This window comes from Hyperolius riggenbachi, chromosome 3 (assembly GCF_040937935.1).
Source record: "Hyperolius riggenbachi isolate aHypRig1 chromosome 3, aHypRig1.pri, whole genome shotgun sequence".
NCBI lineage: Eukaryota > Metazoa > Chordata > Amphibia > Anura > Hyperoliidae > Hyperolius > Hyperolius riggenbachi.
This window is the reverse complement of record NC_090648.1, coordinates 196,758,699-196,774,091: the sequence shown is the minus strand read 5'-3', so window position 1 is coordinate 196,774,091 and position 15,393 is coordinate 196,758,699. Positions and strand designations below refer to the sequence as shown.

Sequence of the window (15,393 nt, the reverse complement as noted above, 5' to 3'; positions counted from 1 at the left end):
GTGGGGTATCAGCTACTGATTGGGAAAAAGTTCAATTCTTGGTTGGAGTTTCTCTTTAACTTTGTATTTATCTTGAGAATGTGCCATTGCAGCGAGATGCTGGTTCCACAGGCTGTGTATTGTCAGCAGTCCCCTAACTGAGTGTTTCTGCCTTTGCCAGAGCAGATGACCTGTGATTGTCATAACCTTTGTCACAGTGAACTCATATTCTAGGAACAATATTTCTCTAATACCAGGCCACTAGCTGATTTTGCAGCATTTCATCTGTTATATCACTGAATTTACAGGAAGTCACCATTTCTCTTAATGCTGCTACACACTATTTGGTACATTTGCAATCCATTTTCCACACTGTCGAAATGTATAATAATTGCCACTGTGTTCACTTTTAGCACAAAAAGTTTTTCTCAGTACAGGAAGAGCTGCGTCATAAGTATCATCTCCTATTGAGAGTGTATAGAGAATATGCTGTCCTGCTCCCTGGCAGTGAATAAATAAAGCACATTTTCTGTCTGTAGATAACGCCTCCTGACTGGCAGTGGCAGAAAGTATGTAATTCCCAGATATATGAATCCATGCAGTAAAGGGCTTTGTAGGTTTTTCAGGGTGTCATTATTAGAAAAGGTGTAGGCTTCTGCTGAGATAGAAGACACCCTCAACATCAACCTATTGTGTATTGTAGTGATGAAGCCCTGAACTGATATAATGAACACTTTCCAAGCCAAGCTATGATTAACAACAACTCAGGGACTAGGAAGGATCCTAATATAGACAACAGTCTAGACAATGTAGCAGTGACACCTACAGGTCGGAGGCAAGAACTCCGCAAAATGGCAAACTGAAAACACAGGGAATAATTGACTGAAAAGCATTCACATATCTTAAGTTCAAGAGGTTAAAGTATCATGAAAAAACACCATCATCATTTGGAACTTGCAGATGAAAGCAATGTACAATCAAATGCAAAGAAAGCTTTCCAAGGATGCCCACACAAGCAGCTCAATTACCTTCCCATGCTATGTTATGTATGAACTATAGTGGTAGTTAGCTTTTACTAACTTTGTTCAACATCTGATCTCTATACATCCATGAAGAAATCATAATTCTCTAATTTCTTGTGATCTGAAATTATTATTATTTAGTATTTATATAGCACTGACTTCTTCTGCGGCACTTTACAGACTATATTGTCTGTCAATAACTGTCCCTCAGGGGGGCTCACTTCTAATCCCTACCAAAGTCATATGTCCATTGTAGTAGATAAGAATTCCACTGCACCAATCTCAGGATAAAAGTCCAATTTTTATGGAGGCATTGTGGACAAACAGCAATACAGCTCACGCGTATCGGAACATACTTATGGCTCCTTAGTCATAGCTCAGTCTAGGGCCAATTTGGGGGGTGTGGAGTACAATTTGTAAGTTTTTAGGATGTGGGTGGAAACCAGAGTGTACAGAGGAAACTGACTTAGACATAGGGAGAACATACAAACTCTGTGACCTGGCTGGCATTTGAACCAGGGACCCAGCCCTGCCAGACAAAAGAGGGCCATTCACAAGGTGGCCATGAAATGTAAACATTCACAGATAATGCAGTCTCAAATGGCAAATGGTTGTGCTGTCCTATGAAAATTCTTTTATGTCAGTTCAGTTGCATAGATCTTCCCATAGATGCTGTAAATGGAGCAATGCTCCCTTGAATGGCAAACTGCTATAAGTAGTTTATGCTATTATGCTAGGAATTGTAGTAGAAGAGAGACAAAAAAAGTTGTAAGTGATACGGTGAAATGTAAATACAGTTTATTTTCTTATGGAGATTCTTCATCACATTGGGCTGAGAATCAGAAATAAAAATTATTTCCAAAGCTTGCTTCTGGAGAAGCCATTAGTTAAGCATTAAAATGTCTTCAACAAAGACACAAATTGACAGACAGTACAAAGCACCCTGTAAGTATGACCACCCTCTCCCCAGCATAGTCTTTACACAGATGGGGAAGTTGAAGATTGATCTTCACAGCAGTAGTGACTGTTTACCCTACAGTCAGGACTATAGCATGGCTATGTCTGCTTCCTCTTTGTGCATTTTGGCTATCATACACTAATGCAGGGATGTCAAACCGGTCCTTCGAGGGCCGAGGTCCTCACACATTTTTGACACAGCTCAAATTAATTGATGGGTCTGAATCAGAAAAGGTGTGGTCCATCTGGCATGGATCTGGCCCTCCAGACCTGGAGTTCGACACCTGTGCACTAATGTTAGGTGGCTATGGGAACAAGGATCACAGCAAGACTCAAGGGAAATAGAAGAGGTTCCAAGGTAGGGGCTGCAGTACAGATGATTGGCACTGTATAGAAAATCAGTCAGTCCTCACACTTCCTTCCTATGGAAATTATGGGATGCGGAGTGTAAGACTTATAGGGTGTTGAGTACTAGCCATTATGGATGAGCAGGCAAAAGCGAAATTCAGCTGTAGAGGGGCCTGGAGTGCTGGGGCCAGAGGTGGCAACCAAGGTGAGTTAACAAGCTGAATTTCGCCCACTCATCCGTACTAGCCAGCACTAGCCCATTTGGGTGTTTTTTGTTTTAGGGTTTAGATAGGCTTTTAATCTTCTCACATTATTTTTTGTATTAACACATCTTCACCCCTCACAATGACATAACAAAGATGTTTTTCGTTGACAGTTGGACTTGTCATTTACTTGTGTGTTTTATACTGAAAATAAACTATTAGGGAAAGGAGAAAGGTAGACTTTGAAAGTAATTATTGAGCTTTGTAATATCTGGGGGAGATGTAATATCATGTACCAATACTATGCAAATACCATTCTTCTTCTTGGAGTCCCAGATAGAAGGGAATATCAAAGACTGCCATATGACGTCACACATAAGTACAGTAGAGTCATAGTTATCGGAAACTGAGCCAACTGGCAAAAAATTCGCCAGCAGTACTCACGGTGATGAAGGTCAACAAGGCTTATGTTGTATACAGCTGCCCTCACTTCTCAATTCCTGTCCTGGACTGTATTATGAGAAAAGACCTTTAGGGAAACATAAAACCATATATAGTATAGCCTGTTTAAAAACTATAACTATCACCCTTTTGTGACAGGCATGCTCCTACACTAGCCACCAGGGAGTGTAAACAAGGGAAGGTCCACCACCTGTGGGCTCAGATGTGACTAAAGGTGTTTTCTCATAATACAGTCCAGGACATAGGATTAAAGGAGGAATTGAGAAGTGAGCACGGCTGTATACAACATTTACATGAAATAGATGGATTAGTAATCTAAGGACAGTGTGCTCCACTGGAAGTGAACATGTGTACATATATAGGACACAACCCTTTTTCTTAATAGGGAAGGGTTAAGTGCAGCACTATCTTTTGGCAACATCTTAATATGTTTGTGGCCTTTGCTGTGCTTAAAGACTGTGTTCCACAGGCATACAAGGTTCTTCGCCACCCAATCTTTTAAGGTGCAGGGTGAGCTGAATGAAGACTCACCCTGCCGTCGCTCAAATTCCTTGTGGCGATAAATACTATTCCCCCTCAAAGTTGTTGCAACTTGGAGGGAAAAGTCATTCAGAGTCCGGTGATCACCAGCACCCCCATTACACTGCTGCGCTGCCATAGACATAACAACATTGTGTCTATGGAGGCTACCAGGTCAGGTGCAGCACAGGGAAGAGCGCACACCGAAATCTGCTTCCTTTCACAGCTCCCTCAAGATTAACATACTTTCAATTACTGTATTTTAACATTGATTACAAAGTTTATGGTATGTATATAGAATGGGGTATAGTACTGTAATCGCTAGGCCTATTTTTAACATCGAGTCTCAAACAACCAGAAAGCACACTTATCCGGCATCAGCCGATCCCCGTCGGTGCCGGTAGAGTTGGCTTTCAGGATAAATACATTAGCTTCATTAGCTTTCAATGGTGCTTCACCTTTAAACATTTTTTTCTAAATGAATTAAAAGCATATTTTAGAAATTTGGCACTGATACACAAAACTTGTTTTCTTTTTTTCTATCTGGCCTACTGTATAAAATTCTTTATCTGAATCCAGCAAGCAAACAAGTACTGAGACTAAAAGGAGGAAAGCAATAGCAAAGATAAATTAATTAGGAACAGATTATTTTGAGTCATTTTTTGCTTGAAAAGTATTGAAAAAGCTATTTTATAGATAATGTGAGGAAAAGAAAAAATGCAATAGCTCATAGGATAACTTGTCTGCATCAGCACCTTTGTGCCGATTGTGAATATTGTTTCCTGAAGTCTTTGATTCGTTTTTCTTTAGTAAATACAGACTGGCAATAAGATTGTAATACAAGTTCATATAGAAAAAAAAAAAGAAAGCTTAACCACTTAAGGACCGGGGCTGTTTTCTGTGATCTGTGCTGAGTGGGCTCTCCAGCCCGCAGCACAGATCGTGCATGTTTGCAGCAGGGCGATCAGACTTCCTCTCTTTTTTCCCCCACTAGGGGGATGTCCTGCTGGGGGGGGTCTGATCGCCGCCGCTCTGTGTGGCCGAGCGGGAAGGGGGGGGGGGGGGGCTCCTCAAAGTCACCCTCCGCAGCAATTCCCAGCCTCCCTGTCCTTCCCTCCCCTCCTTCCTATGGGCGGCACAGGACAGCGATCCGTCCTGCGCCGCCTCTGATAGGCTTCAGCCTATCAGATGCCGGCGATCCCCGGCCAATCAGAGGCCGGGGATCGCCGATCTCCTTTACGGCGCTGCTGCGTATATGCGTATATATGCGTATATGCGTATGTATGATGTAAACACAGGGGATTTCTTACTCGCGTGTTTACATTTAGCCTGCAGGCCGCGATCGGAGGCTCGCAGGCTGTTCACGGAGACACCCTCCGTGAACTGACATGGAACGGCCGCTCGAACATGGATACCCACAAACGACCAGTCGCCGCCTATCGGCGTTAGCTGGTCGTTATGTGGTTGGAACACTATCGATCTACATATTTTTTTCAATTGAGATAGGAATTGTTTGGGAAGTGCTGCTAAGCAGTTAACCCTGTGTGTAACTCTGTGTAAGCGAGAGAGAGAAAGCTCTCAGCTTTTGTCACAGCTTTTCATACTGTTTTTGCTTTCTGAGAAAAATACTCTGTAGTCTGATATGCAACTCTGGCTGTGCATTGAAGCAGACACCCCTTCTGCAATTGATTTGTCCCAATATAGCTAAATCCTACTCTCAATAAATTAAAGCTTTTTCCTCTGATATTTAAAATGAAAAGTAGGAAAATGTTTACACAGCTACTTAGACATTATTTGTACATTGTCATTTTTGAACACTTGGGCGTTGATAGTATTCCTTCAAAACATGACAACTTTCAGTCAATATTATCAAATGCAAATATTACCTTTAGGATGCAAATTGAACCTCTGCTTTCTTTCATTATCTTTGTCGGTTTGACCTGGAAGCACAATCAGAAGCAGTCATGATTACAGAGAAAGTGCTACCTACTAAGAACTGCAAAGCCTAGAATTAAACCATAGTGTGCCTAAAGTGAGGATTACGTATTTAAAGAGTAATTGTAGGTTTTCATATTCTGGTGATATTCCGATTTTCACCTCATCCCTTTGAAACCTGACACATATGAATCACTCTGGGTCTGTAGTTGATTAGATGCAGGTAAGACACTGACAGAATGCAATTAACCTCAGAATCAGTGTAATTCCTATGGATACCGATTTAAGGCAATCAAGACAATATTCTGCCAACATAAATGGACATGACTTCCATGTATAAATAATGGCTACATGGATATCAAACAAATAGTATGGAAGATAGGATCTGAATTTTTTTCTTTAAGACTAAGCATATGTATTGAATATGAGCTGGTATATTCTATATTACCGATGCTCCGGTCCCTGCCTCCGGTTCACTTCCAGAAATTGCAACTTTAAAGTTGGAAAACCACTGCGCCTGCGCGGCCGTGTCCTCGATCTCCCGCTGGCGTCACCAGGAGCATACTGCACATGCGCATACTGTACTGGGCCTGCGCAGTACACTCCCAGTGACGTCAGCGGGAGTGAGGACATGGCTGCGCAGGCGCAGTGGTTTTTCGACTTTAAAGTCACAAATTCTGGAAGTGACCCGGAGGCAGGGACCGGAGCATTGGTGAGTGATTGCGCGGGCACAGGAAGTCTGTGGGGAACCATTAGAAGCCCCAGGTAAGTCCAACTCTTTTTTCCCCTACCACACTACAGTAGTCCTTTAATATGCCTAGAGGTTTTTAATATCCCTAGAGGTTGCACCTCTGGTGCTTTGAAAAAATTAAGTAACATAACATTATGTAAAAATTATGAAAAAATTATGTTTCTGTATGCGCCATTTTAAAGAGGAACTTTACGGAATATAAGTTAATATATTCCATTTCATACTTTTTACAATGTTACTTTATAAATTAATTAGTATTGTATTTTCCCCATTGTAAAATCTTTTCTCGACCTTATTTACATTCTTAAATTTATCAAAGGTGGTGACATCTTTACTGCTGGCAAGGTGCATCTCCGTGGAATGTTTGTTTGGTCTCTTAGAGGGCACTGGGAGAAGGCTTTGTAAGATCATATTCTTGGCTAAACATCACTGTGAGGGACGGGTTACATAGTGATATATGTGACATACAGTGATATGTTACATAGTGCTTATATGTGATATATAGTGATATATGTTACATAGTGCTTTATATGTTTCTGATGCTGAAACCACAGAGCTTTCAATTGACCTAAAAACTGGATCTCGTGTAGCCACCTTAAATCTACATTTTCAGAATCTCGTGGTCAGTAGGGATGTTCCCGGGTGATTAAGTACAACCTGTGTCGATGATTGTACTCACATGATTTGCTATACAAGTACATACCACAGTACCACTGCCTTGCTTCTTAGAGAGGGGAAAGAGCAAACACAGTACTAGTCACAATCCGCTATTCATATTGTGCATGTTGGTCTGTATAAACTGCTATACTTATTTGGGCTAATTTGCTTTTTCTGTTAGTAAAAGCTTTCTGGATATTAACGTCACTAATTAAAATACAAAATCTTTTTACATGTCTAATTCTAATAAACATTTCAGGTGATGTAAATGACTTGTTTTGCTGCAGGCATTTGTCCTTTGAGTAAAATATTCCCTAGCCAGTACGATTTTCTTTTATTGATTCATTTCAAGATGTTCACAAGACTCTGCAGAAGACCTGCTTGTACAGAGATTTTGCTGCAATAACATTAAAAGTTACAGTATGTTTGGGCATTCAGCCACTGGAATCTGAACAGCAGGCACATTTCGCTGTCATTGGACGTAGGTAGAAGCATGAATAATTTGGAAATGGTGCCAGCAAGCCCCAAAGGTAAACACTCTGCAGTCTTAGAAGAACATCATTGCATATTATCCCTGACATTTAGGGAGGTGAATATTTGTGACTTCGAAATTTTCTGAATTAACCATGTCTTTTCAGAAGAGGGAGCGTTAAATGAATATGAGATTTCTTAACTCTGAAATAGAATATAAGGCCTGGAATTCCAGCCCATGGGTATATTAGCCTAAATATTGCGCGGACTTCGATATGGCATTCCTTAGACTTTGCTACTGTGCAGAGGTCCCAAAGGACAGCGGCTCTAACAGAGTAATAATCTCAGGGAATGCATTATACTTGCATAATAATGACTTCAACCAGGCAGCACGAATATTCCCATGGCTATTTCTTCTTACAGTATGAAGCTCTGCCATTTTTAAAAGTCAGATGACTTTCTGATCTAGACTGGAATGATGTGGAAAAACAACATTAGTACAAGTAAACAAGGGAACTACCAGCACCCTTTTCATGTTACAGCGACCTTAGCTGCCATGTTCACACTTTAAAAGCTGAGGAATGAGAACATTTACAGTATTACTAAAAGAATTTCAATAATATTCAACACATGGATTTTAAGTGTAGATTTATATAACAACTAATCTGTGTGTTAATATATAGATGAAATATACTGTAAAGAAAAATGTGTTTTAGGAGAAACTTCACTGTGTAGAACTTACAATGTTCATTTATAAATTATTTAGGTAATGTTTGCCCATTAAAATTGTTCACCTCACCCTTGTTTAAATTTATCATAGATGTCGACATCTTTACTACTGGCAAGGTGAATCACTCTGGGAGGTTTTTTGAAAGCAGGGAATGTTGGCTGCTGGTGGCCACTTGTTAATTTACCACAATGTTATTTTAATGTACAATTAAGGCACTGGCTCCAGAGTTTGGCTATTATATAGCTAAATTCAGGAATTGTGCTGTGGCGGTGTAGCGGAAGCACATGGTGCTATGGTGGTGTAGCAGAATTGGGCGCTTGGGAATAGTATAGCCAAGTGCCACAAATATCGGTGAAATAGAAGGGTAAGTTACTGGGTGCCTGGGGTTAGGTTATTATGCAGTGTATGGAATGTGGGGGGAGGGTAGTATAAGGAGTAGGTGGCGGAGGTTAGTGTTAGGAGTAGGTGGGGAAAGTTTAGTGTGAGAATTAGGTTATTTAGGTCATAAATTAAATTCAATGATGTGCAGGCGCTCCCAAACAATTGTTAAGTCCCAAAGTCACTATGAACTCAATGGGCCTGATGCAATTGTCAGACTTGCCAGCGTTAAACGCTGGAGAGTCCGACAATCAGGCGACTATAAAGTCGCCTGATCCAATTGCATTTAGCCCTAGGCAGGGTGCTAAAAGAACTCGCTTGGGCGATATTATCGCCCAGAAAGTTCCTTACACCCTATCCTATTACACTTTGCATGCCTCCGGGAAGCGATGCTTCCCGGCAGACATGAGAGTTAGCTTAGACCTGCAAAAAGCAGGTCTAAACATGCTAATGCACGTCATCGCCGCTGCAACTGGGGGTCTCCTTTAATAAGGAGACCCCCAGAGCTTCCCGCCAGCCGATGCTTGTCTCCGCAACCCCCCACGTAGCTACAAAGTTAATTGTAAGCAATTTTCTTACCGCCGCTTTACACCCGCCGGCCGCCGTATCTCGCCGCAAGTCCCCGCTGTGTAATTACAGTGTATGAGTTACTGTAATTACACTCACTAATAACAGAGTCCCGGCAAAGCATCTTTGAATCAGCCGCCGGGGCTCCCCATTTTCATTGGTCCAGCCTATGAACCAATGGGGAGCCCCGGCGGCTGATTCAAAGATGCTTTGCCGGGACTCTGTTATTAGCGAGTGTAATTACAGTAACTCGTACACTGCAATTACACAGTGGGGACTTGGGTCGAGATGCGGCGGCCGGCGGGTGTAAAGAGGCGGTAAGAAAATTGCTTACAATTAACTTTGTAGCTATGTGGGGGGTTGCGGAGACGAGCGGCGGCCTGAGGGGAGCTCTGGGGGTCTTCTTAATAAAGGAGACCCCTAGTGCAGTGGCGGAAGATGTTCGGCTGGTTGTGCGCATGTGTGGGGAGCGAGGCCGTGGTGCTGATGGACAGCACCACAGGGTAAACCTCGCTCCACATCGCCCGGTAATAGGGAGCATCGCTCAGGCTTTCGCCTGAGCAATGCTCCCTAATGATCGGCCATCGCACGAGTGAAACTGGCAATAGGATTTTCCGGTAATCCTCGTGCGATGGCAAGGTGATAAGTAGCTCACATCTGCAAGCTACTTATCACCTAGAATAGCATCAGGCCCAATGACTCCTGTTCATAAACCAATACATGCTCAATCCATCAGTATCATGTGAAATAATCTCTCACCAGATCATAATGCTGACCATAGACCTGCAATAAGCATTTTATGCATCCACATCAACAGTCGTAAAACTTGCTCCACCAATATCATGTGAAATAATCGCATACCAGATTTGATTGCTGACCGATGACAGAGCAGCAACAAACGTTTTATGCATCAAACCAGTTCCTGCAGATCACACGTCGATGTTTAGGATGTCCTCGGAAAACTAACAATCGCTTATGGTGTAGTATAATGGAATAACCTTGCACCCTTTCCAACTACCACCATGCAAATAAAAGTGACTTCTCACCATATGTGTTTTTCAGTCACCAATAAGCAAAGCAATATGTTCACCAGACTGATTGGCTGACCGACCACAGACCAGCAGATAAATATCTCATTGAAGTTCAGATGTTCCAATCGCTCCAATCCATACTCCACATACACTAGGCTTAAACACTTCTCCTCATTGTGTAATACCGTTTATTTAACATATAAAAGTTAGAAAAGTGCACTCACATGTCATAAAATCATATGCGCATGTAAAATCATAGATGGCTGCCAGCTTGCTGCACACTCCGTTCTTAAGCTCCGCCTGACACGTTTCGTCCAATAGGACTCATCAGGGAGCCCCATGGTGAGCATATTGTTTTGCTTATTGGTGACTGGAGACACAAGTGGTGAGAAGTCACTTTTATTTGCACAGTGGTAGTTGGAAAGGGTGCAAGGTTATTCAGTAATACTACACGATAATCGTAGAAGTTCTGGATCGATCTCCGGCAGCAAGGCGGTGAAAAGGTTGATGGCTACTTCTTTCAGTGCCGTGAAAGACTCAGGGAGACCCGTATGTAAAGATTGTAGCGGTGGGCTCTGTATTTAAAGTCTACAAGCCGTGCTTCCGCAGCTGATAATCTAGTTTCCATGCTTGTTTCTACTCGCTGTCCAATTTCATGGATCTGTCTTTTACTGCCCGCGAGAGCTTGGACTTCAGGAACTGCTTGATATCGGATAGTAGTTCCTTCCTATCACCGGAAGGATTGGTGGTAGAGGGATGGGAAGACTGCGGTTCATTTGTAGATCCCTTTTGAGCACGTGTGCACTTTTCTTTCTGCTGGGCGCTGCCCAACATGGCGGTCTCTTTTCGCACCAGCTGGTTAAAAAATTCTGGTACGGTCTTCTGTGTGGCAGAATTGGAATTTTTGGTGTCCTGCTGGATCTCTGGGACATCACCAGCGTTCAGGAATAGTTTATGCAGAGGTTATTCCGTGCCATAAGGAGTTATGAGCCCTGAAAAGCTGGGCAGGAGCGGAGCTCACACAGAAGGCAGACGATCATGTGAGCATGTGCCCCTGGGACTACCTTTGATTGCCTCTGTCAGTATATTGCTCCTTTATTCCATCTATTTAGGCCTCCAGGCCTGGTGAAAGTGGGAAGATAAAGCCTGCTCAGGTTTTTCCCTCTGCTGAAGGTATGAATCTTAGCAAAACCATGTTATCCAGGTAAATGTACAGATGAAAAATTGATGGGAGGGCTGTTTATCTATCCTTCTTTCCAGTGGCTGCAAGAGCTGTACGCTGGAGTCAGGGAACATGCCATAGGGAGACAGGTGTTCTTGATGCCAGCTTCGCGCTGGGTACTTCCTGCTTTGGGTGCCAGCATAGACCGTAATTTTATTTAAGCTATAACGGCGCTGCAAGGAGAACCTTGTTCGGGTGCCGACTATAGCCAGACCCCAAATTCATCCATAGAGGAACAGGCTAGGTAATCTGTAGAAGACTATGGGCTCGATTTACAAACCGGCAGTATGGCAGTTGAATGTCTTAAAGGTTACGACGTCCAAACTGCAGCGCAAACGACTTTGTGCGGCAAAAACGTTGCACTGTGCGTGGTACCACGGTGCGCCAAAAACGTCGTGCGATGCAACGATAACGGGGCATATGGTGCCCGTTTAACGTCGCAAGAGGTGCGCCCGACCTTTAGGGTGCACTAGTGCGATGTTTCAGGGGCACCATATGCCCCGTTTTCAGCGCACCGTGCTTTGCGCACAGTGCGGCACGATGTAGCTTTGTACGGCTATTAGTGCAAGCAAAGCTACCTTACATGCGCTGTATAGTGAATCGAGCCCTATATTTGTTATTTTCCCCTACTTTACCACCCGCAGGGATTTCCATCTCTTGGCTTCTCCCAGGCCCAGCTGAGCACTGCCAAACCCATACGTACGCCATCGTAGGACTTGTCAGTATTATTTTTCAACCATTGTGGGATGTAATTAGACAATTATATCTATTGGATTTGACCATGGCTATACAGAACATTGTATACTTTCATGTTTGTGTCTGGAAATATGCTTTGATCATGCTGTCATGGCCATACACATTTTTTGGCAAACAGAATGTTACTATATTTAGCTGATTTTTCAAAGGACCTAAACTGGGCCTTTCACTCAGGCTCTACGCCTATACTCATTCCATTGAATAACATCTCCCATATTGGTAACATGAGTTTGTCAGAAGAGCCTCATACAATGAATTCAGTGCTGTAGTTACTTGCAGGTCACTAATATGATAGGGAGAGATTGGAATTGGGTCAAACAAAATTGACAGGAAATGCATTTTACTGACCCACACAGCATACAGCCTGCATTAAATTTGCATGTGAGCCAGATTAGGCCCCATTTACACTTAATCAGTTGGTATGCGTTCATATGCGTTCGTGTGCGTTAGTATGTGTTTTTTCCATAGCAATGCATTGGGAAGAAGATTTCAGTCAAAACGCGTTAAGTGTGAACTGTGCCATAGAAAAACATGGGCATTACTTTAAAATTCTGTTTTCTTTCAGTTATAACTGAGAGCCACTGATTAAGTGTAAAAGGGGCCTTACTGTAATAGCATCTCAATGACCATTCTACTGTATATTTCATACACCAGTTGGTTAACAATGCTGTGTATGGAATCAGTTTCATCTACTGATTGCTGTATACTTGTGCTATTTCAAACCAGCCTGCTTGAACGATAACCTTTTACAATATTTAATTAGTTCAACATTAACCTCAGTTTGAAAAACCGTCTTGTTTGAATACACTGACTTTAAGATGTTGCAGATAAAGTTTATCTCGGACTACCAAGCATTAAAAATGTGATTGTAATTGCACCTTTACTTGCACTTTAACTCCATGAAAGAACTGTATCCACTAAACAAATTTAAGAATACATTGAGAGTTGTTTTGGGATTTAGTACATTTTACTGAAATGTGTCTGGTAGTGCTTTGGATGCCAGTTACCGGTAAATACATTTTAGTATTTGTTTGCTTCTTAATGCAAAAATAAGCTTTAAACACAAGAAATGCAATCACTTGGCTAAGAAATGTTCCAAGAAAAATGTATATACTTTGGCATTTTATCAGAGGGAAACATTATCTATGCCTTGCAATTGCTGATGCATAGTCACTTGTATTTCACATGCCAAGCATTCTTTGCTTTGCCAAACACTATGAAATAATGTTTCTTGAAAGTGATTGCTGCTCAACATCCACCTGCTGCCAGCTCTTTTTACTGGCCTAAAGAGGATTAGTTGGCTTCAGAAAATGGTTTTCATCTCTGAATTCACAAAACATATATATAAAAATAAATTTGCAAGACATGCCTTGTTATAAACATTTACCATAACTGCTTCTATAAGTAAAGTGGAACCTGTTGAAATACTCAAAAAGCCAATTTGACAAAAAGAAAAAAAGAAAAAAATACAACATTTTCAGAGCAAGACATTTTATTCACTGTATATACTCGAGAATAAGTTTAGAAATTTGGGTCTGACTCACTTAATAAAAGTATAGGGCTCGACTTATACACGAGTCAGGAGCAATACTGAGTAATGTGTGTACTGCTAGTGACATTCCCAGTTGCAGAAATGTACCCAGTGGTAAGTGACACTTTCTTGATAAAGTAAATGCCAAGAAAACAGGTCTAAAAGTCCTGGCCACAACAATTAACAAGGAAAGGGGCAGGGGGGGGGGGGAATACTGGGCTGCAGGAGGGGGGGGGGGATAATTGCTGCACTTGGGGGTCTGGAGGAGTTATTGGCTGCACTAAATGGACAGTAGGGGTTAATGACGTCAATACTGTATGCAGTGCAGTCATTAACCTCTCATGGGCTCCAAGTGCAGCCATGAACTTTGCTGAGTAGACTTATACCTGAGTCAATAAATAATTCCAGCTTAAGCGGGTCGAATATTGGAGTCGACTTATACATGAGGTTGACTTGTATTAGAGTATATACAGTGGAATCATTGTCAACACACTGCGCCACAGTTCGCCGATATTATATCACCAAAGTCACAGTCACTGGGATCGCTGCAGATAGTCCAAACATTGGGTGATAAATTCTAAATTGCTGAATTTATATACAGTAGAAGTTGACTCTGCCCTCAGTACTGTAGATGTCCTTTGTTCTTGTGCGGATACATATTAAATATGTAGTACAATACTCATGTTAATAATAATTTGACAGTACTACTAGTAGAACTGCTATCAGTACTATTTTCTATTACTTCTACTCCACACTACTACTCATTTTGGGGCCCATATGCAATTAACTTTTTCTCTTGAGTTTACTCCTAGGAGATAATTGTTCATGTTTGCTTTAGAATAACTGGAAACAAGCAAAAATGTAGGAGACAAAGTACTATCAAGATTATTTTGAGAATTTTTTTTTTGCTTGTGGGTGGTTTAGAAGGCATTTTATTGACAAGTTTGAAAATCTCACCTAGGAGAAAACTCAGGAGAAAAAGTTAATTGCTTACGGGCCTGGAAATGGGATATGAAAATAACTGTAATGTGTTTGTATGCCAGATCTTGTGCATCTGCTTTGATGTTGTGTATCCTCCATGGAGCTAATATCACACAGTTTTTCTAGTCTAAAGTCCTAGTTCACCCTCCTCAACTGGTGCTCAGGTCTACTCACTGTAAACAACCTTCCTTCCTTGTCACAACATGTCTTACCCTTTTCTGTGCTAGCTAAACACAACTCCCGAATCAGTAATGTACTACCTGCAGTGACACAGTCCACATTATGGGGGTGGGGGGATCCAATTGCATTCCCCTTCACTGCCACACTTTTCTACTAACACCCTAACTATTGGTTGCCAGTCAATTGAGAGCCGAGGTATGACTGTTGCTGGAAAAGGAGTCAGGCCAGGCCCATCCACTATGAAGTGCAGGGCCAGAGCTACCATAGGAAAAAATGGGCAAATGCCCCAGAGCCTGTAGGGGCCCCCAAGCTGTCCCTCCCCCAGGGACTCTGCAGAGTCTGTTAAGTTGGGAGGTGATTGGGGGAGGGTCAGCAGCCAGCCCAGGGGCCCAGGAGGGAAATTTGGCTGCAACAAAGGGCCTCCAATGATGCTTTTTGGTTCGGGGGGTGTCTGTTGGGGGGCCCCCAGGCTAATTTTGCCCTAGGACCCAGTTGTTACTTGAACCGGCCCTGATGAAGTGCACAGCATCGCTGCACTTACCTCATGATTTAACTGCAGCCTGTTTCCAACTATTAGAAAGGACGGACAGGGGGCAAGTGTGGGGAGGCTGTGGGCAGTAGGCAGCGAGGGTCTAGCCACTTGTAATCCACTACAGTAGTGAGTTTACATTTTTTACTGCAAAAACATGTTTCTTTTTACATGTTTAAAGAGA

At 42.2% G+C, this 15,393-nt stretch overlaps 1 protein-coding gene across 3 annotated transcripts in view; it reads right to left on the bottom strand.

Moving 5' to 3' along the window:
• The window catches only part of LIPC (lipase C, hepatic type), a 169,105-nt gene that overhangs the window by 134,551 nt on the left and 19,161 nt on the right, over positions 1 to 15,393 (bottom strand). For 2 of the 3 annotated variants that reach the window (XM_068275517.1, XM_068275518.1), the window contains exon 3: positions 5,377 to 5,430. The exons of the other annotated variant lie outside the window; for it this stretch is intronic. In XM_068275517.1, coding sequence (XP_068131618.1) covers positions 5,377 to 5,430 — 54 coding nt within the window. The remainder of the gene's footprint in view (positions 1 to 5,376; positions 5,431 to 15,393) is intronic. 3 annotated transcript variants of the gene reach the window in all.